The sequence below is a fragment of the Rhinatrema bivittatum genome, chromosome 6, assembly GCF_901001135.1.
Source record: "Rhinatrema bivittatum chromosome 6, aRhiBiv1.1, whole genome shotgun sequence".
Taxonomy (NCBI): domain Eukaryota; kingdom Metazoa; phylum Chordata; class Amphibia; order Gymnophiona; family Rhinatrematidae; genus Rhinatrema; species Rhinatrema bivittatum.
The window spans coordinates 4,770,169-4,793,552 of record NC_042620.1 but is presented as its reverse complement, the minus strand read 5'-3'; the positions used below and the strand labels follow the sequence as shown (position 1 = coordinate 4,793,552).

The following is a 23,384-nucleotide window of genomic DNA, read 5'->3' as shown; positions in this document are numbered from 1 at the left end:
ACAGTCCACTTCCAGGGAGGGCAGATAAACAGCCCTTATCCTCACAGAGGGAAGCAACAGGAGAATTTCTTAGCTTCACTTATGGCAGCAGGGACAACTCTTACCCTCAAGTAAGGTAGCAGCAGCCAGGCCTCCCACTTCGGTCCTTTCTCCAGCAGGCAGTGAGCCTCCAGTGGCAGGATGTTGGGGTGCTGGAAGACCCTGTGCATCTCCACTTCACGCAGAGCATCCCTACGATCTTCCTCGTCGTGACACAAGATCCTCTTTAAAGCATAAAAGTGCCCATCGTGGACTCCCTCCACTAAATCAACGTAGCTAAATCCACTGGGAAAGAAAGAGAGATGCAGAATAAACTTCAGTGCTCACAATTTATCACCTGTCTCAAGCAAGCTCACCTGCGCTCACACTGTCTGTACCTGGGGGGATGCACAGACAAAGCATTCCTGCCCTTCAGCTTCTCAGGGCAACCACAAAATGCAAAGGAAAATTAGTTCTTACCTGATAATTTTCGTTCCTGTAGTACCACGGATCAGTCCAGACACCTGGGTTGTGACTCCGCACCAGCAGATGGAGACAGAGCAAAACTTGACGGGCTCCCTACATATAGTAAGGTGCCACCCACAGCCCCTCAGTCAAACATAATGTCAAAGCGAGATAAACAACAAGACTAACTAACTATGCAAACACCATAATTGAGGCCGGTTCACAACAGCCCCTCCAGCTGGAACCGGAAACCTCAGAACCATAGTAACCATGGTCGGAACTCAAAATGCAGAAGCCTGCAAAAATACTGAAATCAACCGAGCAGACTCTCTCTCTTTCAAGCATGACCAAACTACACAGACGGGCGGGAGCCTGGACTGATCCCTGGTACTACAGGAACGAAAATTATCAGGTAAGAACTAATTTTCCTTTCCCTGTACGTACCAGGATCAGTCCAGGACACCTGGGATGTACCAGAGCCAACTACCGAGGGTGGGAAGCAGAGAGTCCCGCTCGGAGGACACTCGCTCCAAACCCCTGCGACTCAGCTGCCTGGACATCGAGTCTGTAATGCCTTGTGAAAGTGTGCAACGATTTCCACGTTGCTGCTCTACAGATCTCTTGTGTGGACACCCGAGAGACCTCTGCCCAGGATGTGGCCTGCGCCCGAGTCGAATGAGCGCGAAGCTCCTTGGGCGCCAACTTGCCCTGCAGGAGATACGCCGAACCAATCGCTTCCTTGAGCCAACGCGCAATCGTGGCACGCGAAGCCGCAGACCCCCTGCGAGAGCCTGAACAGAGGACAAACAGGTGGTCGGAAACCCGGAAAGGATTCGTAACTTCCAGATAACGAATTAGAATCCTGCGAACATCGAGCTTCCTTAACTCTTTCGACCCCTTGTCCAAGTGATCCACGGTCGAAAACCCTGGAAGATCCACTGACTGATTCAAGAGAAAGGAGGACACTACTTTGGGCAAAAAGGACGGAACAGTACGCAGAGAGACACCGGTCTCCGAAAAACGCAAGAAGGGTTCCCGACAAGACAAGGCCTGCAGTTCCGAAACCCGACAAGCGGAGGTAATTGCGACCAGAAAAACCGGTTCAAACGGCGCCCTACAAAGGGTGGACAACACGCAGTTTAAGTTCCAGGATGGACAAGGATTCCGGACCGGTGGGCGTAAATGTTTAGCCCCCCGAAGAAAACGCGTGACATCCGGATGGCAAGCTAAGGACACCCCCTGGACCTTACCTCTAAGGCAACCCAACGCAGCTATCTGGACCTTCAGGGTACTCCAGGACAGCCCCTTCGAGAGGCCCTCTTGAAGGAAAGTGAGGACCTCAGGCACAGCTAGCCGTATGGGGTTTACCTTGTGAGAACTACACCAATCCTCAAAGACTGTCCAGACCCGCATATAGGTTAAGGACGTAGACTGTTTTCTAGCTCTCAACAACGTAGTGATCACTGCCTTGGAGTACCCCTTAGCCTTCAAGCGCGCCCTCTCAAAAGCCAAGCCGCGAGACAAAAGTGATCCGCATCCTCTAAACAGACGGGTCCTTGACGAAGAATGATTGTAACGGTCGCAGATGAGCGAAAGCCCAGGGGACCAAGGCAAGCGTCGACGCCATGGAACCCAACACCATCAGGTAATCGCAGACCAACGGGCATCGCATGGCCAACAGGCGTCTCACCTGCCCCTGGAGCTTGATCACCCTCTCCTGGGTCAGAGACACCGTGGCTCTCTCGGTGTCGAACAATGCCCCCAGGTATTCCAACCTCTGGGTGGGCTGTAACTGACTCTTGGCTAGGTTGACCACCCAGCCCAGCGACCGCAAGAGCTGCAGGATCCTGGAAATCGCCTGCCGACACTCGATCTCGGATTTGGCCCGAATGAGCCAATCGTCCAGGTAAGGGTGAACCAGGAGCCCTTCCCGTCGGAGCTGAGCAGCCACCACCACCACCCTGAATTGATAATGTCTGCCCAGGATGCAGAACCTCAAGTACTTGTGATAGGCCGGCTGAATCCCTATGTGGAGATACGCCTCCGTCAAATCCAGCGACGCTAGGAACTCGCCTGGACGAACCGCGGCCACTACCGAGCGGATCGTCTCCATCTTGAAACTGGGAACACGAAGGCACCGGTTGACCCCCTTTAGGTCGAGAATTGGACGGAACGCCCCGTCCTTCTTTGGGACCACGAAGTAAATGGAGTACCTTCCCATGCCCCGCTGCCTTGATGGAACGGGAGTAATGGCGCCCAGGTCTTCTAGGCGTTGGAGGGTCGCCCGCACGGCTGCTCGTTTGGAGATAGCCTTGCAGGGAGAAACGAGAAACTTGTTCCACGGCAGACGTGCAAAATCTAACGCGTAACCGTGTCTTATCACGCCTAGGACCCACTGGTCTGAAGTTATCTTGGTCCATTCCTCGTAAAACCGTTCGAGCCGTGCCCCCACGCGTGGAACGGCCTCTTGAAGCAGCGACGAGGAATGGACCTGTCGCGTATCATTGGACCGACTTGGACCCCGATCCCGCCGAGGGCCCACCTGTCCTGTTGAATTTCTTCCCACGAAAGGACTGAGACCAGGAGGAGGATCTGGTAGAGCCCGACCGGTAGGACTGTCCCGCCCCAACCGATCTCTGTGGCCTCTGGCGACGGTTAGGCCTAAAACGGTTCCTTGAAGAGAAGTTGGGCCTAGGTCTAGGCCTGTCCTCCGGCAGCTTAAAAGCCTTGTTCTCACTCAGAAACTGCATGAGATCGTCCAGCTGCTTGCCAAACAGCAGCTTCCCCTTAAAAGGCAAGGAGCCTAAATGAGCCTTAGAAGTACCATCCGCAGCCCAGTTACGGAGCCAGAGAAGACGGCGAGCCGAGACCGCCGACACCATAGCCCTGGCCGAAGTTCTCAGTAAATCGTGCATGGCATCGGCGCTGTAAGCGATCACCGCCTCCAGATGATCCGCCTGAGAGGCCTCCCCATCGGAGAGACCCGCATTCGCCTGTAAATTTTGGGCCCAGCGGAGACCAGCCCGTAACGCAGGCTGACTCCCAGGGCTGATACTTCAAAAACCTTTTTGAGCTGCACCTCGAGTTTCCGATCCTGGACATCTCGTAGCGCTGTGGCGCCTGTGACGGGGATGGTCGACCTCTTGGTTACTGCCGACACCGCGGCATCCACGCGTGGAAGACGCAGCAACTCCAAGACATCCTCAGGCAGAGGATACAGCTTATCCATAGCCTTGCTCACTTTAAGGCCCAGTTCCGGGGTATCCCATTCTCGAAAAAGAATGTCGGACGCAGAAAAATGGAAAGGAAACGCCACCAGAGGCCCAGCAAGCCCTAGAAGCACCGGATCCATATTAGCCCCCTGACGGGTTTCCACCGGTGGGGCCTCCACCCCGAGCTCCTTGAGGATCGCTGGAATAAGAGGGGATAGCTCATCCCTCTTAAAGAGGCGAACGACCTTGGGATCATCCCCATCCGCCCCCAGCGCACCCTTGCCTGCGCCCGGCTGGGCTGGACCCTGGTCATCGGGCCCCTCAGGCCCTCCTGTCGTCCCCGAGACTGACCCTTCCTCCTCCGAGGAGGTCGACTCCGATTCAGAGTCCCGGGGGACGCCTCGCGCCGGCCTCTTCTCCTTCGGAGGTTCCGACACGTCTCTAGGGCGGGCCGACCTCTTCCGGGGGTGAGAGCGTCCTCCTGCACCCCCTGAGACTTTCCCGTGCCTGCGCCTGGACCTCTGGTACTTCGCCAGCTTTTTCAATAAAAAAGTAAAATCTTCAGAGAAGGACTCCTCCGAGTCCAAGGGTCCCTCCTCCGAGCCCAAATCCCCCGATTCTAAGGCACCCCGGGGCGCCCCCCCCCCCCGAGGGCCGAGGCTGGGGGGAGAGCGGAGGAGGCTGGCCGCCATGTTCTATGGCTCTCCTCGTTGCCTCGCGCACAGAATTCAAAATGGCCGCCGTTCCCGCGCTAAGCGGGAACGGATCCGGCCCCTCAGCTTCGGCGGACACAGCGCGCGGCGGCGAACGGGACGTCCGGGGCCGACCCCCCCGATCGCCCCCCGACGGCCCCTCGCCCCCGGCGAGTCAATTAGTGCACATCCCGTCCCGGGAGACCCGCACGCGCGGCAGGTGGAACTGACGGGCATCCCGGGCCGAAGCTGAAGAAAAAACTACGCCGGCTCAGAACCAAACAACCCGCCCCTCCATCGCAGTGAACCGCCGAAACGAGAGCAGAGAGAGACAGCGCAGGAACAAAAACGGAAAACTTTTTTTTTTTTTTTTTTAATACTTATCCGCTGGCCAAGGTGCTGAAGATTTCCTCGCTCCACCGGGGGTGAGTGAACCGGGCTCCCCGGTGTCACCCCCGACGCTGCTGCCAGAGAGGGCCGGGTCCTCAACCCCAGCAGCGGCCTCTACCAGGGGGGGCTGATCCCCTCAGGACCTGACAACCCCCCTGGGAGGCACCTCCAACGGGAGCTTTCCTGAAAATAACTAATTCCTGAAAAAAAAATTCAAATTTTCCTTTTTTTTTTTTTGAAATAAAAAGAGAAGCCTTAATCTAGAATCCGTGTCCTCTTCTAACCCTTTTTTTTTTTTTTTATATATCCCTGACTAACTACAACCCCAGGGATCCCAGAGACTGTGGGTGGACCTGCCCCATCTGCTGGAGACAGAGAAAGACTGGGGAGCTGTGGGTGGCACCTTACTATATGTAGGGAGCCCGTCAAGTTTTGCTCTGTCTCCATCTGCTGGTGCGGAGTCACAACCCAGGCGTCTGGCCTGATCCGGGTACGTACAGGGAAAGGAGGTTAAAAACAGAGATCAGCGAGGTCTTTAATAGACCAGGAAAGGAAAAATGTGCAATGGAAGGAAAAGGATCAAACCATATACATAGTAATAGTGTAGGTAGTGCCAGGGAAAGAATAACATATAGCGACAGAGTAAGGGGGAGGGGGCTGAATGGTGCCAGGGAGAGAGGAACAGACACTGACAGAGGAAGGGAAGGAATAACATATAGCGACAGAGTAAGGGGGAGGGGGCTGAATGGTGCCAGGGAGAGAGGAACAGACACTGACAGAGGAAGGGAAGGAGGCTGAATGGTGCCAGGGAGAGAGGAACAGACACTGACAGAGGAGGGGGAGGAGGCGGAATGGTGCCAGGCATAGAGGAACAGACATTGACAGAGGAAGGGGAGGAGGCTGAATGGTGCCCGGCATAGAGGAACAGACACTGACAGAGGAAGGGGAAGAGACTGAATGGTGCCAGGTACAGAGGAACAGACACTGACAGAGGAAGGGAAGGAGGCTGAATGGTGCCAGGCATAGAGGAACAGACACTGACAGAGGAAGGGGAAAAGACTGAATGGTGCCAGGTACAGAGGAACAGACACTGACAGAGGAAGGGGAAGAGACTGAACTCTGTCATGGACAGAGGAACATACGCTGATAGAGGAATGGGAAGAGACAAAATGGTGCCAGGTACAGAGGAACAGACACTGACAGAGGAAGGGGAAGAGACTGAATGGTGCCAGGGAGAGAGGAACAGACACTGACAGAGGAAGAGGAGGAGGCTGAATGGTGCCAGGCATAGAGGAACAGACACTGACAGAGGAAGGGGAGGAGACTGAATGGTGCCAAGGACAGAGGAACAGACACTGACAGAGGAAGGGGAGGAGACTGAATGGTGCCAGGGAGAGAGGAACAGACACTGACAGAGGAAGGGGAGGAGACTGAATGGTGCAAGGACAGAGGAACAGACATTGACAGAGGAAGGGGGAAGAGACTGAATGGTGCCAGGGACAGAGGAACAGACACTGACAGAGGAAGGGGAGGAGGCTGAATGGTGCCAGGGAGAGAGGAACATACACTAACAGAGGAAGGGAAGGAGGCTGAATGGTGCCAGGGAGAGAGGAACAGACACTGACAGAGGAAGGGGAGGAGACTGAATGGTGCCAGGGAGAGAGGAACAGACACTGACAGAGGAAGGGAAGGAGGCTGAATGGTGCCAGGGAGAGAGGAACAGACACTGACAGAGGAAGGGGAGGAGACTGAATGGTGCCAGGGAGAGAGGAACAGACACTGACAGAGGAAGGGGAGGAGACTGAATGGTGCCAAGGACAGAGGAACAGACATTGACAGAGGAAGGGAAAGAGGCTGAATGGTGCCAGGGAGAGAGGAACAGACACTGACAGAGGAAGGGGAGGAGACTGAATGGTGCCAGGGAGAGAGGAACAGACACTGACAGAGGAAGGGAAGGAGGCTGAATGGTGCCAGGGAGAGAGGAACAGACACTAACAGAGGAAGGGAAAGAGGCTGAATGGAGCCAGGCATAGAGGAACAGACACTGACAGAGGAAGGGAAAAAGGCTGAATGGTGCCAGGGAGAGAGGAACATACATTGACAGTGGAAGGGAAGAGGCTGAATGGTGCCAGGCATAGAGGAACAGACACTGACAGAGGAAGGGAAGAGGCTGAATGGTGCCAGGCATAGAGGAAAAGACACTGACAGAGGAAGGGGAGGAGACTGAATGGTGCCAGGGAGAGAGGATAAGACACTGACAGAGGAAGGGAAGGAGGCTGAATGGTGCCAGGCATAGAGGAACAGACACTGACAGAGGAAGGGGAAAAGACTGAATGGTGCCAGGTACAGAGGAACAGACACTGACAGAGGAAGGGGAGGAGACTGAATGGTGCCAAGGACAGAGGAACAGACACTGACAGAGGAAGGGGAGGAGACTGAATGGTGCCAGGGAGAGAGGAACAGACACTGACAGAGGAAGGGGAGGAGACTGAATGGTGCCAAGGACAGAGGAACAGACATTGACAGAGGAAGGGGAAGAGACTGAATGGTGCCAGGGACAGAGGAACAGACACTGACAGAGGAAGGGGAGGAGGCTGAATGGTGCCAGGGAGAGAGGAACATACACTAACAGAGGAAGGGAAGGAGGCTGAATGGTGCCAGGGAGAGAGGAACAGACACTGACAGAGGAAGGGGAGGAGACTGAATGGTGCCAGGGAGAGAGGAACAGACACTGACAGAGGAAGGGAAGGAGGCTGAATGGTGCCAGGGAGAGAGGAACAGACACTGACAGAGGAAGGGGAGGAGACTGAATGGTGCCAGGGAGAGAGGAACAGACACTGACAGAGGAAGGGGAGGAGACTGAATGGTGCCAAGGACAGAGGAACAGACATTGACAGAGGAAGGGAAAGAGGCTGAATGGTGCCAGGGAGAGAGGAACAGACACTGACAGAGGAAGGGGAGGAGACTGAATGGTGCCAGGGAGAGAGGAACAGACACTGACAGAGGAAGGGAAGGAGGCTGAATGGTGCCAGGGAGAGAGGAACAGACACTAACAGAGGAAGGGAAAGAGGCTGAATGGAGCCAGGCATAGAGGAACAGACACTGACAGAGGAAGGGAAAAAGGCTGAATGGTGCCAGGGAGAGAGGAACATACATTGACAGTGGAAGGGAAGAGGCTGAATGGTGCCAGGCATAGAGGAACAGACACTGACAGAGGAAGGGAAGAGGCTGAATGGTGCCAGGCATAGAGGAAAAGACACTGACAGAGGAAGGGGAGGAGACTGAATGGTGCCAGGGAGAGAGGATAAGACACTGACAGAGGAAGGGAAGGAGGCTGAATAGTGCAAGGGAGAGAGGAACAGACACTGACAGAGGAAGGGAAGGAGGCTGAACGGTGCCAGGGAGAGAGGAACAGACACTGACAGAGGAAGGGAAGGAGGCTGAACGGTGCCAGGGAGAGAGGAACAGACACTAACAGAGGAAGGGAAAGAGGCTGAATGGAGCCAGGCATAGAGGAACAGACACTGACAGAGGATGGGAAAGAGGCTGAATGGAGCCAGGCATAGAGGAACAGACACTGACAGAGGAAGGGAAAGAGGCTGAATGGTGCCAGGGAGAGAGGAACATACACTAACAGAGGAAGGGAAGGAGGCTGAATGGTGCCAGGGAGAGAGGAACAGACACTGACAGAGGAAGGGGAGGAGACTGAATGGTGCCAGGGAGAGAGGAACAGACACTGACAGAGGAAGGGGAGGAGACTGAATGGTGCCAGGGAGAGAGGAACAGACACTGACAGAGGAAGGGGAGGAGACTGAATGGTGCCAGGGAGAGAGGAACAGACACTGACAGAGGATGGGAAAGAGGCTGAATGGAGCCAGGCATAGAGGAACAGACACTGACAGAGGAAGGGGAGGAGGCTGAATGGTGCCAGGGAGAGAGGAACAGACACTGACAGAGGAAGGGGAAGAGACTGAATGGTGCCAGGTACAGAGGAACAGACACTGACAGAGGAAGGGAAGGAGGCTGAATGGTGCCAGGGAGAGAGGAACAGACACTAACAGAGGAAGGGAAAGAGGCTGAATGGAGCCAGGCATAGAGGAACAGACACTGACAGAGGAAGGGAAAAAGGCTGAATGGTGCCAGGGAGAGAGGATAAGACACTGACAGAGGAAGGGAAGAGGCTGAATGGTGCCAGGCATAGAGGAACAGACACTGACAGAGGAAGGGGAGGAGACTGAATGGTGCCAGGGAGAGAGGATAAGACACTGACAGAGGAAGGGAAGGAGGCTGAATGGTGCCAGGGAGAGAGGAACAGACACTGACAGAGGAAGGGAAGGAGGCTGAACGGTGCCAGGGAGAGAGGAACAGACACTAACAGAGGAAGGGAAAGAGGCTGAATGGAGCCAGGCATAGAGGAACAGACACTGACAGAGGAAGGGAAGGAGGCTGAATGGTGCCAGGGAGAGAGGAACATACACTAACAGAGGAAGGTAAGGAGGCTGAATGGTGCCAGGGAGAGAGGAACAGACACTGACAGAGGAAGGGAAGGAGGATGAATAGTGCAAGGGAGAGAGGAACAGACACTGACAGAGGAAGGGAAGGAGGCTGAATGGTGCCAGGGAGAGAGGAACAGACACTGACAGAGGAAGGGAAGGAGGCTGAACGGTGCCAGGGAGAGAGGAACAGACACTAACAGAGGAAGGGAAAGAGGCTGAATGGAGCCAGGCATAGAGGAACAGACACTGACAGAGGAAGGGAAAGAGGCTGAATGGAGCCAGGCATAGAGGAACAGACACTGACAGAGGAAGGGAAGGAGGCTGAATGGAGCCAGGCATAGAGGAACAGGCACTTCCAGAGGAATGTGAGGGTAGAGTCAGCTCCTGGCTCACTACCAATTTCCTTTTTTTTTTTGTTATTACTTTTGTGATATTTAAGAGGAAAGGGAAGAGTTACGATGTTTCTGTTGGATCTTGAGTTGGTCCCATTCTCTGGCCCAACTGATTAGTTTGTGTGCCGGAAGCTACAACACTGCACACATCTGCTGATGTGCCATTGGGAGAGGACGTGGGGGTCATGAGGACTGCAAATATCTTTGGCAACTGGCATCTTGTTTAGTGTGAAGAAGAGGAGGTAGTCAGGGGAACACACACTTGGAGGAAGGGGCTGGAAGATCTCAGAGTGGATGCCCAAGGACTTGAATGGGTAAATGAGAATCAGTTATTTACACTTTCGAATAATAGAAGGACTAGGGGGCAATCCATGAAGTTAGCAAATAGCACATTTAAGACTAATCGGAGAAAATTCTTTTTCACTCAACGCACAATAAAGCTGTGGAATTCCTTGCCAGAGGATGTGGTTAGTGCAGTTAGTGTAGCTGGGTTCAAAAAAGGTTTGGATCAGTTCCTGGAAAAGTCCATAAACTGCTATCAATCAATAGGAAATAGCCACTGCTTGTTGCTGGCATTAGTAGCAGGGGATCTATTTAATATTTGGGTACTTGCCATGTGCTTGTGACTTAGAATGGCCACTTCTGGAAACAGGATACTGGGCTTGATGGACCTTCAGTGTCACCCAGTATGGCATATAGGAACATTGGTTCTTACCTGCTAATTTTCGTTCCTGAAGTACCAACGATCAGTCTAGACAAGTGGGTTTTGCCTCCCTTCCAGCAGAGAACAAAAGTTTGAGGCACTGCTACATATCCGAGAGTGCCACCTGCAGTCCTTCATTATTGACCTGTACCCAAGCCAAGATGTCTAGTTTACACAAACCCCAATAAACCTGGTGTGAGCCTCCTGAAAACTAGGCCCTCTTAACCTAACAAAATGTACATCTCAAACTATGTAGACTTCTCATTACTCTGAATATATCACATATCAGCTCAACAACATCCAGAAGCGAGGAAGTCTTTTGAAAGATGGGGCCAGGACTCTGCACTGATCTGTGGTACTTCAGGGTACCGAGGAATGGTCCGGCCGGACATCATTGTGCTGACTTAACACCGGCAGAGGCTTGGGAAGAACCAGGCCTGCCAAAACGTCTGCCCCAAAAGGACTGAGTCTGCTGCCGGCCCCCTCCTGAGCGAAAGGAGGAGGAGGATGAGGATGAAGGAGTACCCTGGTGAGAGGTACAGGCTCTACGATTTCCCCAGAAACGAGACCTAGAAGAGTAGGAGGACCTGGAGCGTGCTCTGTCCTCCGGAAGCCAATACTTTTTATTCTCCCCCAGTAACTGAATCATATCGTCCAACTCCTTCCCGAATAGCAGTTTACCCTTAAACGGTAAGAAGCCCAGCCTGGACTTGGATGCTCCGTCCACAGCCCAGTTCCGCAACCACAGCAGCCACCTCACCGAGACGGCCGAAACCATGGAGCGCGCAGAAGTTCGAAGAAGGTCATACAGGGCATCCGCGCTATAGGCCACCAGCGCCTCCAGGCGTGCGACCTGCCGAGCTTCCTCCTCCAACAGGCCCTCATTGGCAAGGAGCTGCTGAACCCAGCGTAGTCCGGCTCTGAGCGCAAAATTACTACAAATTGCCGGCCGGGCCCCTAGCGCCGAGACCAAAAGATCTTCTTCAATTGAACCTCCAACTCTCGATCCTGGAGATCCTTCAGAGCCGTGGTGCCTGTAACCGAAATGGTAGTCCGCTTCATGACTGCGGAAACAGCTGCGTCCACCTTAGGGACCCGCAGAACATCCAAGGCATCCTCCGGCAATGGGTAAAGCTTATCCATAGCCTTCTTGACCTTCAACCCCAAGTCCGGGGTGTCCCACTCCCGAAACAGCAAATCCGTAGCTGAAAAATGGAAGGGAAAGGTCATGGGGGGGGGGGGGGGGGGGGGCGGCGCTCAGGCCCAACAACACTGGATCCATGGAGCCGAGCCTAGACTCATCTGGAGGGGTGGCGATCCCTAACTCCTCCAGGATTGCGGGAATGAGGGGTCCCAGTTCGTCTCTCCGAAAGAGACAGATGACCCTGGGATCATCGCCTTCTGAAGTCTGACTCTGCCTCTTTGCCCCTGGTGATGTGGCCCCGTCTCCCTCCGCCCCCCTCGGGGGTGGGGAAGGGCCTTCCAAATCCTCCTGGTCCGACCGGCCTTCTGACGAGTCCGAAATCTCCTGCGGTGGAAGGGCCCTCAGGGACCTCTTTGCCTTCGGTGGCTCTGCCGTGGCCCCCGGACGGGGGCACCCCGTATCCGCCGGATGTGACCCCTCGGGTCTCCCTTGCGCCGCACTGGGAAGTTTGCGGGTCTTACGGGCCTTAAACGCCCGATGCATGGCTAAAATGAATTTGTCGGAGAAGGAGGAGCAGGAGCCGTCCGATTCGGATCCCGAGACGTCCCCCACCCCCTCCCCTGAGGGGCCCGCGGGGTGGGCCGGCTCTGGGACTGGCCTCTGTGGAGAAAGGGAGGGCAGCAAGTTCATACCCCCCCTCCCCCCGACGACGGTGAAGTGATCTGGAGTTCCGGATGGACCGGCGGCAAAATGGCGGCTTTTGCCGCGCTTACTGCAAGCCTGGTATGAACATTCGAGGGGGGGAGCTCCGGCCGCGACTGTCAGGGAGCTCCGCCTGACCACCTCCACCCCCCCTGCGTGAGCTCCAAGGTCCCCTCGTCGCCAGGGGTGCAGGCTGAACACAGCCCATCCCTAGACAGCCGTGCGCGCGCCGACCCGCAGGCCGCACAGGCCGCGCTGCCTCCTTCCGGCAAGAAAAGAAAAATCAACCCCCGGAGGCCGACATAAGAGAACGAGCGGAGAAGGAAAACAAGAGAAAAACGCCGCCGCGAGACGCAGGGAGAGCACTTACCCCCTTTTTCTTTTTTTTACATAGACGCTGCCCCCCGGAGAGTGCTGAAGCGGCCTGGTTGGGGTGAGTGAGCCGGGCTCCCCGGTATCACCCCCGCTGGGCCGGTTCTCACCGCAGGGTCCTCGACCTAGGCCACAGCAGCCTAACACCAGGGGGGATGGTCCCCTCGGGGCCTAGCAGCCCCCTGGGAGACTCAGGCCCGACCTGTGAAAAGAATAAACTTACTCTTTTTTTTTTTTTGGAATATAACTTTAACTAGAAGTTAGCATGGGGCACATTTAAGACTAATCGGAGAAAATTCTTTTTCACTCAATGCACAATAAATCTCTGGAATTTGTTGCCAGAGGATGTGGTTAGTGCAGTTAGTGTAGCTGGGTTCAAAAAAGGTTTGGATACGTTCTTGGAGGAGAAGTCCATTAACGGCTATTAATCAAGTTTACTTAGGGAATAGCCACTGCTATTAATTGCATCAGTAGCATGGGATCTTCTTAGTGTTTGGGTAATTGCCAGGTTCTTATGGCCTGGTTTGGCCTCTGTTGGAAACAGGATGCTGGGCTTGATGGACCCTTGGTCTGACCCAACATGGCAATTTCTTATGTTCTTATGTTCTTAGAAAGGGAGGAAAGACAGACAAAACCTATCTAACACCCTTACTCTCTTTCCACTAACACCCAAATTGGATTAGTCGAGACTGTGGGTTAAGCACCCGGCCATCTGCTGGAGACAGAGCTATACTGGCAGGCTGTGGGTGGCACCCTGGTATATAGACGGAGCCTGACAAGTGTGGCTCTGTCTCCACCTGCTGGTGCGGAGGCAAAACCCAGGAGTCTGGACTGATCCGGTACGTACAGGGAATCTCCTTATAATTTTTTTTTGAAAACTCCAGACTGCAGGTTTGCACCTCTACCTTCTGCTGCAGACAGAGAAATACTGAGGGACTGCAGGTGGTGCTCTCGGTTACGTAGCAGTGCCTCAAAGCTTTTGTTCTCTGTCTCGTTCACCTGGTACGAATGCATAACTCACTTGTCTGGACTGATCCAGGGTACGAACAAGAACTTATGCCCTCCTGATGATGTTAGAGGGGCTGCAGGAGCCCCACCTTCCCTTAGCTGTGTCCTGGTTGCTGGAGGTGCAGAGGTGGAGGAGCTGGAAGAGCAGGAGTTTTCCTTGCCTAAACCTGATATTCTCTTTGGAAGTGATTATGCAAGACTCTCTCTGGGCAGCTCGCTCAGGTGCTTACCCAGACCTCAGGTCTTAATTCTGAAGTCTTAGGCCAGGAAACTGCACTTTTGGATAATAAGAGGCTGGAGGTTTTTGAAACTAATGGAAAAAAGCAGCAAATTAGCTTCTTCCTGCAGAATACTCACCCTTCCCCGAGTTTCTGGATGAAGAGGTAGCGCTTGTTATCAATGGTTACGGTCCCTCGAGAACAGATGCAGAGGGAATGTCCCATGGTCCCACAACCATCATTTAGTCACTGGGAGGGAGAGGAGAAAAAGTTAGAGAAGTCGCATGATTTCATCATGAGAGGAAAGGAGTTATTACAACACCAAACCAGAATTACTCCCTGTGTCTGTGCAGTGAGTGTGACAGCCTCACAGGTTCTGTCTGCACTCTCTCCCTGTGCCTCTGCAGTGTGTGTGACAGCTTTACATTTTCTGTCTGCACTCTCTCCCTGTGTCTCTGCAGTGAGTGACAGCCTCACAGGTTCTGTCTGCACTCTCTCCCTGTGTCTGTTCAGTGAGTGAGACAGCTTCACAGGTTCTGTCTGCACTCTCTCCCTGTGCCTCTGCAGTGAGTGTGACAGCCTCACAGGTTCTGTCTGCACTCTCTCCCTGTGTCTGTGCAGTGAGTGTGACAGCCTCACAGGTTCTGTCTGCACTCTCTCCCTGTGTCTGTGCAGTGAGTGACACAGCTTCACAGGTTCTGTCTGCACTCTCTCCCTGTGTCTCTGCAGTGAGTGTGACAGCCTCACAGGTTCTGTCTGCACTCTCTCCCTGTGTCTGTGCAGTGAGTGTGACAGCCTCACAGGTTCTGTCTGCACTCTCTCCCTGTGCCTCTGCAGTGTGTGTGACAGCTTTACATTTTCTGTCTGCACTCTCTCCCTGTGTCTCTGCAGTGAGTGACAGCCTCACAGGTTCTGTCTGCACTCTCTCCCTGTGTCTGTTCAGTGAGTGAGACAGCTTCACAGGTTCTGTCTGCACTCTCTCCCTGTGTCTGTGCAGTGAGTGAGACAGCTTCACAGGTTCTGTCTGCACTCTCTCCCTGTGTCTGTGCAGTGAGTGTGACAGCCTCACAGGTTCTGTCTGCACTCTCTCCCTGTGTCTGTGCAGTGAGTGTGACAGCCTCACAGGTTCTGTCTGCACTCTCTCCCTATGTCTCTCAGTGAGTGTGACAGCCTCACAGGTTCTGTCTGCACTCTCTCCCTGTGCCTCTGCAGTGTGTGTGACAGCTTCACAGGTTCTGTCTGCACTCTCTCCCTGTGTCTGTGCAGTGAGTGTGACAGCCTCACAGGTTCTGTCTGCACTCTCTCCCTGTGTCTGTGCAGTGAGTGTGACAGCCCCACAGGTTCTGTCTGCACTCTCTCCCTGTGTCTGTGCAGTGTGTGTGACAGCCTCACAGGTTCTATCTGCATTCTCTCCCTGTGCCTCTGCAGTGTGTGTGACAGCTTCACAGGTTCTGTCTGCATTCTCTCCCTGTGTCTCTGCACTGTGTGTGACAGCCTCACAGGTTCTGTCTGCACTCTCTCCCTGTGTCTCTGCACTGTGTGTGACAGCCTCACAGGTTCTGTCTGCACTCTCTCCCTGTGTCTGTGCAGTGAGTGTGACAGCCTCACAGGTTCTGTCTGCACTCTCTCCCTGTGTCTCTGCAGTGAGTGTGACAGCTTCACAGGTTCTGTCTGCACTCTCTCCCTGTGCTTCTGCAGTGTGTGTGACAGCTTCACAGGTTCTGTCCGCACTCTCTCCCTGTGCCTCTGCAGTGAGTGTGACAGCTTCACAGGTTCTGTCTGCACTCTCTCCCTGTGTCTCTGCAGTGAGTGACAGCCTCACAGGTTCTGTCTGCACTCGTTCCCTGTGTCTCTGCAGTGAGTGTGACAGCTTCACAGGTTCTGTCTGCACTCTCTCCCTGTGCTTCTGCAGTGTGTGTGACAGCTTCACAGGTTCTGTCTGCACTCTCTCCCTGTGCTTCTGCAGTGTGTGTGATAGCTTCACAGGTTCTGTCTGCACTCTCTCCCTGTGTCTCTGCAGTGAGTGACAGCCTCACAGGTTCTGTCTGCACTCGTTCCCTGTGTCTCTGCAGTGAGTGTGACAGCTTCACAGGTTCTGTCTGCACTCTCTCCCTGTGCTTCTGCGGTGTGTGTGTGACAGCTTCACAGGTTTTGTCCGCACTCTCTCCTTGTGCCTCTGCAGTGTGTGTGACAGCTTCACAGGTTCTGTCCGCACTCTCTCCCTGTGCCTCTGCAGTGAGTGTGACAGCTTCACAGGTTCTGTTTGCACTCTCTCCCTGTGTCTCTGCAGTGAGTGACAGCCTCACAGGTTCTGTCTGCACTCGTTCCCTGTGTCTCTGCAGTGAGTGTGACAGCCTCACAGGTTCTGTCTGCACTCTCTCCCTGTGTCTCTGCAGTGAGTGTGACAGCCTCACAGGTTCTGTCTGCACTCTCTCCCTGTGTCTCTGCAATGAGTGTGACAGCCTCACAGGTTTTGTCCGCACTCTCTCCTTGTGCCTCTGCAGTGTGTGTGACAGCTTCACAGGTTCTGTCCGCACTCTCTCCCTGTGCCTCTGCAGTGAGTGTGACAGCTTCACAGGTTCTGTTTGCACTCTCTCCCTGTGTCTCTGCAGTGAGTGACAGCCTCACAGGTTCTGTCTGCACTCGTTCCCTGTGTCTCTGCAGTGAGTGTGACAGCCTCACAGGTTCTGTCTGCACTCTCTCCCTGTGCCTCTGCAGTGTGTGTGACAGTCTCACAGATTCTGTCTGCACTCTCTCCCTGTGCCTCTGCAGTGTGTGTGACAGCCTCACAGGTTCTGTCTGCACTCTCTCCCTGTGCAGTGTGTGTGACAGCCTCACAGGTTCTGTCTGCACTCTCTCCCTGTGCAGTGTGTGTGACAGCCTCACAGGTTCTGTCTGCACTCTCTCCCTGTGCAGTGTGTGTGACAGCTTCACAGGTTCTGTCTGCACTCTCTCCCTGTGTCTCTGCAGTGAGTGACAGCCGCACAGGTTAGAGGATGGATATGAACAAAAAATGGGGAAATTATGTGATAACTTTAGGAATAACACTTCTGAATGGGGGTAACCTGCATGAAGCAACAATTACACCTTAACACCTTGCTGGGCAGACTGGATGGACCATGTGCATGTTCGTCTGCTATCATTTATTATGTTCTCTGGAAAAGAGACATCTGAGGGGACAGGATAGAAATGTATAAAATCAAGAGTGGGCTGAAACGGATAAACAAAGATCGGTTATTTACTCTGTCAAAGTCAAACAATGCTAAAACAACGGGACACTCCATGAAACTAAAAACCAGCAGATTCCGAGCAAATCAGGGAAAGCACTTTTTCTCTCCATGCACTGTCATGCTTGGATCCTGTTGCCAGAGGACGAGAACAGTGAGGTTTAAAGGTTTGATGTGAACTTACTGAGCTACTTGACTGAATGGAGGTTAAAGTGGATTCGTTGGAGTTCATACCTTTCTAGAAAGTCCAGTTATATTGGAATATCACACTAAAGGTGTTTTTATCTTTTCATATGTAGAGAAACTTTTCTATTAAATGATTTGTCAAAGTTTGTTTCTTTCACTGTTCTGCCACCTGTTTTGGTAGTTGAATTTCTTACTTTTTTGCATTTTCAGAGTAAATGTATGTGTGAATGAGTGTAAACGTGTGTGTGTATAAATGTGCATACGTGTGACTGAGGATGTACGCGTGTCAGTGCGTGAGTGTACATGTATGTATATATAAATTGAGTATGTGTGTATCAGTATGCCTATGAGGTCACATCTGCATGTATATATCAGTGACTATACGTGTGTCTATATGAGTGAATTAGTGCATATTTGTCAGTATGAGTATAAACGTGTGTCTCCATGTGATTTTGTGTGTGTGTGTATATATATCTACCTTATAAATGGGCTCTGACCGACGGCCCGCAAATGCGCAGTAGAGAGCAGCTCTACCGCGCATGTGCGGGCCAGCACGTTGGTCAGAGCCGTGCGTGCCCGAAACAAAAAACATGGCGGTGGGGCCGCAGGAGCGGCGGCGGCCGCGAAGCAGGAGCGGGAGGAGGAGCAGAGGCGCCGCGCGCGAGTGACACCCCACTCCGAGATCTGCCGGCAGGAGAAGCAGCGCCGCCGGACGCGAGTGACACCCCCCCCCCCCGAGATCTGCCGGCAGGAGAAGCAGCGCCGCGCGCGCGCGGGAGTGACACCCCCCCCCCCCCCCCCGAGATCTGCCGGCAGGAGCGGGAGGAGAAGGTGGTGAGAGGGAAGGTGAGAGAGAGAGAGGGAGGAGAGAGGGAAGGTGAGAGAGAGGGAGGTGAGAGAGGGGGTGAGAGGGGGAGGGAGTGGGAACGAAACGGACCGAGCCCGTTGTTACGGGCTTAACGGCTAGTATATATATATATTATAGATTATCCGTTCACTTTATTTGATATGTTCCATGTTCCATGTATGTTCCATGTAAACCGCCTTCCCGGCGATAGTTATCTCTGTTAATTGTGAACCGGAGTGATATGTATTGCATACAGGAACTTCCGGTATATAAAAACCAAAAATAAATAAATAAATAATATATATATATATAGTGATAAAGTGTACACGTGTCTCTTCGTAAGTAAACGAGTGTACATGTACATCAGTGTGGATCTCTCTGAGTGAGTGTACGTACGTGTGTGTGTATGTGTGTGTGTGTGTGTATATGACTGAACGAGTGTACATGTACATCAGTGTGGATCTCTCTGAGTGAGTGTACGTACGTGTGTGTGTATATATATATATATATATATATATATATATATGTGATAAAGTGTACACGTGTCTCTTCGTAAGTAAACGAGTGTACATGTACATCAGTGTGGATCTCTCTGAGTGAGTGTACATACGTGTGTGTGTGTATGTGTATATATGACTGAACGAGTGTACATGTACATCAGCATGGATCTCTATGAGTACCCGACTGTATGCGTGTGTGTATATATAAATATATATATGAATGAGTGAGTATACATGTGCGTCACTGTGGATCTCTATGAGTAACTGAGTCTATGTATCTGTGTGTGCATATGTCTAAATGAGTGTACATATACATCAGCATAGATTTATGAGTAATTGAGTGTATGTATGTGTGTGTATGTGACTGAATCAATGTACACCAGTGTGAATCTCTATGGGTAACCGACTGTATGAGTATGTGTGCGTATATATAAATATATATATATGAATGAATGAATGAATGAATGTACATGTGGGTCATTGTGGATCTCTATGAGTAACTGGGTGTATGTATCTGTGTGTATATATGACTGAATGAGTGTGCATGTACATCAGCATAGATCTATGAGTAATTGAGTGTATGTATGTGTGTGTATGTGACTGAATCAGTGTACATCAGTGTGAATCTATGAGTAACTTACTCTGTGTGTGTGTGTATGTGTATGTATACACACGCGTTCGAAGACCTGAAAGGAGTGAAGAGAAGGGTAGTCGAAATAAATATGCAGAGATTTAAACCGTGTGTTTAATATTAGATAAATATGAAGAAAAAGGAATAAAGGAAACTAGAAATGGTAAACGGAGGAATACTGATGCGGGGTGTTTGTACATTTCCGTATTAGTAAGAAGAATATTCTTTAGTTGGTGGTAGTAATTTGTAGAGGTTTCAGGTTCTGGATATAGTGTTAGCAAGCGTTTTTCAATGAAGACGGTAAATCTAGTGAAATCGGATACAGGACGTGGTCTTATGCCAAAAAATATCGGAAGTTCAAAAGAAGATCCTTGATGTGACTATTATAAGAGGCTACAGTATTTAAGAATAGATCCTTGGTTTGATTGCTATATATTCCCCTGACGAAGCCGCCAAGGCGAAATATAAGGGCCCGGTTGGGATCAATAAAGTTTCATAGAAAGGATCAAGAGCAATAAGGGATCAAGAAGGGATCAATAAAATTTCAGAGAAAGGATCAAGATCAATAAGGGATCAAGAAATTCTCATAAAAAGGATCAAGATCAACAAGAAATGTTTGAGATTGTTTTAGTGAGGTTGTGTTTTTATAAATAATTTATGCTTGTCAATGAATGTGTGTGATGGGTATGTTTGAGAGTGAATGGACTTGATTGTAGTGTTGTTATAACCATTGATGCACTTTAATGCCAAATTATTATGAAAAATTTGGTGATATGTTTATTGTATGTTTCATGAAAATGTGAATTTATGAGGATTGTTCACTTGTTGATAAATGCTTAGGAATGCAATAAAGAAATTGATTGAACTATAAAGAATAGTGCTTGTATTTCACTCCAAAAGGAGTGTGCTTGACTTTATATATATATATATATATGAATGAGTGTACATGTGTCAGTGTAGATCTCTATGAAGAATTGAGTGTACATATGTGTGTGTATAACTGAATGACTGTACATGTAGATCAGCGTGGATCTCTCGAGTAACTTACTCTGTGTGCATATAAATATATATATAAATGAGGAGGAGTCCAAGATGGCCGCCGAGTGAATAGGCTGTGTAGGACGCTCGCTCCGACTTTCTTAAAAATTAGCTGCTTTAAAATAATGCCGCATTCAAAACGGAAGGCCAAGCTTCGGGAGGCGATAGCTACATCTTCATCGCCGAACCCAGAAGCTGGCCAGCCACGGATCGAGACTTTCTTCACCGCCGAGGTAACAGGAAAAACGCCGGTGGAAGCAGCCGCTACGAGCTCTGATTTGGGGCGGATATCAGACTCGTTGGCTGAAGAGGTCACCCTTAGCCCCGGCGCTCTGACTACCCCCCCCTCCCCGGTTCCGTCAGAAGCTGTGCTTGCAGGGGTGAGTATACCTATTTTTCAAATGATACCTGGAACTTTTGAGAATAAAATAATTTTGCAAGGTGACTTACCCCAAGCCAGCAAAGATGACGAGGAAAACACTATCAGGGGGATAGTGAGTGGGGAAGCTGCAGGAGGGGGAGAAAACGCCCAGAGGCCTCTCTTGGGAACATACACACCTGCAGTGCTGCCAAAGACTATAACGCTGGATTCCTTGTGGCATGCGATAAAGGGCGTAGAGAAAGCTGTTATTGATTTAACAAACATCACTCTACAGCAGAGCTTTCCAAACTTTTCATGTTGGTGACACACTTTTTAGACAAACATAATTTCACAACACGGTAATTCAGTCTACTAGTAAACCAGAGGTTAAAGGTTAAACGAACGAAACACATTTCGACAATTTATGTATGTTTCCTTAAATATATACATAAATAAAATGTTTCACGACACAACCTATCTCATGAAAACCTTAAATTTATATTAAAAATATATATTCCAAGAATCATGTTATTGTTATAATTTATGAGAAACAATAATAAAACAAATTGTCTGTCCCCCACACACTCATCTCTCTCCTCCCCCCAGCACATGTCTGGCCCCCACACACTCATATCTCTCCCCCTCAAGCACATGTCTGTTCCCCCAGCATGTTTGCCCCCCACTCACTCATCTCTCTCCCCAGCACATGTCTGGCCCCCACACTCATGTACCTCGTCTTTTTGATTGTTGCCAGTTAAGTGCTTCACTCCCTTCCATGATCACCAGACACTGCTGCTTGCAGTCAGTACTCCTCATGGCCAGGCCTCATCGGCAGCAGCAGCCAATGCAAGGATGGCTGGGCTCGTTCCACCCACCAAGCCCCCCCAAAAAATGCGATTGACAGCAAAAATCACCCAATAATAAGCAACCCATAAACTGAAAAAAAAAAGTGAATCTCTAGAAAAAAAAAAAGCCCAAACTCGCATCAGAGTTGACCGGGCTTGCGCGACACACCTGCACACTGCAGGCGACACACTAACGTGTCCCGACACACAGTTTGGAAAGCTCTGCTCTACAGGCTAACACTAAGATATTAAAAATTGAGAAAAGCTTAGTGGAACATACGGACACTCTGCAAGAAATGGATCAACGTATGGGAAAAATGGAAAAGTCACAATTTGAGATCATGAGAGTGGAAAACATAAATGTGAAGAAGCTGGAAAATCTGGAAAACCAAACTAAATATTTAAACCTTTGGGTTTTGAATTTCCCATACATAAAAGAAATATCAGCGTATGATATGATTAAGGAATATCTGATAAAGATATTGAAGATCCCTACTGATGGACTACCTGTGTTGGCAAAGGTATATTATATACCATCTAAGGAAGAAAAGGAGAAAGGGAAAGAATCAATTCAAGAAGAAAATGAACTGAATTTGACCCAGATCCTGGAAATGTCATTTGAAACAGAAATTAAAAACAGAATGACGCTATTTCTCCAATGTACCTTTCCCTCAGACAGGGATCTCATATTGAAAAGATATATGAGAAACAGGGAGGAAGTATACCACGGGAGCAAAATTTGGATATATCCGGATATTTCACGTGTTACCCAAGAGAGACGTAAAAAATTTTTGGCTCTTAGGCCTGATGTTGTAGCTAAGGGATCCAGTTTCAGTCTGAGGTACCCTAGCAAGTGTGTAGTTAAACACTTGAATATGAAATATATTTTCTTTGAACTGGCCCAGTTACAGAAGTTTCTGGAGCCTAGTAACCCCCAGAGCCTGTAGCTTTCGAAGCTATTAGTAACGCCTGTTACGATCATACGACGGTTAAATATGTTATAAAATGTTTTAAAAATTTCTTGTAAACCGCCATGTTAAATTGACTCCCCCAAATTTCTTGGAATAGTAGATAAAAACAAGATGTATGACCGAGTAAGAAATGAAAAGTCTGTTTGTTACAAAAATTGTTGATAGATGTAATCTACGCAATGTATTATATTTACTGGTGTGAATATTGAAAATTAATAAATATTAAATTTAAAAAAAAAAATCTAACTAGATAAACGACGCTTGACCGACGTGCCTCAAATGCGCAGTAGAGAGCAGCTCTACTGCGCATGTGCGGGCGAGCACGTCGGTCTTAGGCAGCGTAAAAAAAAAAACCAAAACATGGCGGCGGCAGCAGCGGTACCGGCGGCGGCGGTAGCGGCAGTGGGCGGCGGCGGCGGTAGCGGGTGGCGGCAGCAACGGCCAGTAGCGAGGGAGGGAGGCGAGAGAGAGAGGGAGGGACGGACTGAGTGGGAGGGAGGGAGTGGGAGGGACGGAGAGAGAGAGTGGGAGGGAGTGACTGAGTGAGAGGGAGGGACTGAGTGGGAGGGACTGAGTGGGTGGGAGGGAGGGATTGAGTGAGGGGGAGGGACTGGGAGGGAGGGACTGAGTGAGGGGGAGGGACTGGGAGGGAGGGAGGAGTGGGTGAGTGTGTGGGAGAGAGGTAGGGGGTGGGGAAGAGTGAGGGGAGAGTGAGAATGAGGGAGAGGTGAGAATCAGGGATGTGAGTAAGTGGAAGGGGGAGAGGGAGAATGAGGGAGAGGTGAGAGACAGGGCCGCAGTGGCGGCGGCGGCGAAGACGGGCGGCAGCAATGAGGGAGGAGAGAGAGAGGGAGGGACTGAGTGAGAGAGAGGGAGGGACTGAGTGAGAGGGGAGGAGAGAGAGGGAGTGGGACTGAGTGAGAGGGAGGGAGTGGGACTGAGTGAGAGGGAGGGAGGGAGTGGGAA

At 51.2% G+C, this 23,384-nt stretch overlaps 1 protein-coding gene across 4 annotated transcripts in view; it reads right to left on the bottom strand.

The window, feature by feature from the left end:
* STK16 (serine/threonine kinase 16) overlaps window positions 1–23,384 on the bottom strand; it is a 162,495-nt gene that overhangs the window by 119,082 nt on the left and 20,029 nt on the right. For all 4 annotated transcript variants that reach the window (XM_029604988.1, XM_029604987.1, XM_029604990.1 and 1 more), the window contains exons 2-3: window positions 13,952–14,061; window positions 105–324 (exon numbers count right to left, since the gene is read on the bottom strand). In XM_029604988.1, the coding sequence (XP_029460848.1) occupies window positions 105–324; window positions 13,952–14,037 (306 nt within the window). In that variant the 5' untranslated portion in view covers window positions 14,038–14,061. The remainder of the gene's footprint in view (window positions 1–104; window positions 325–13,951; window positions 14,062–23,384) is intronic.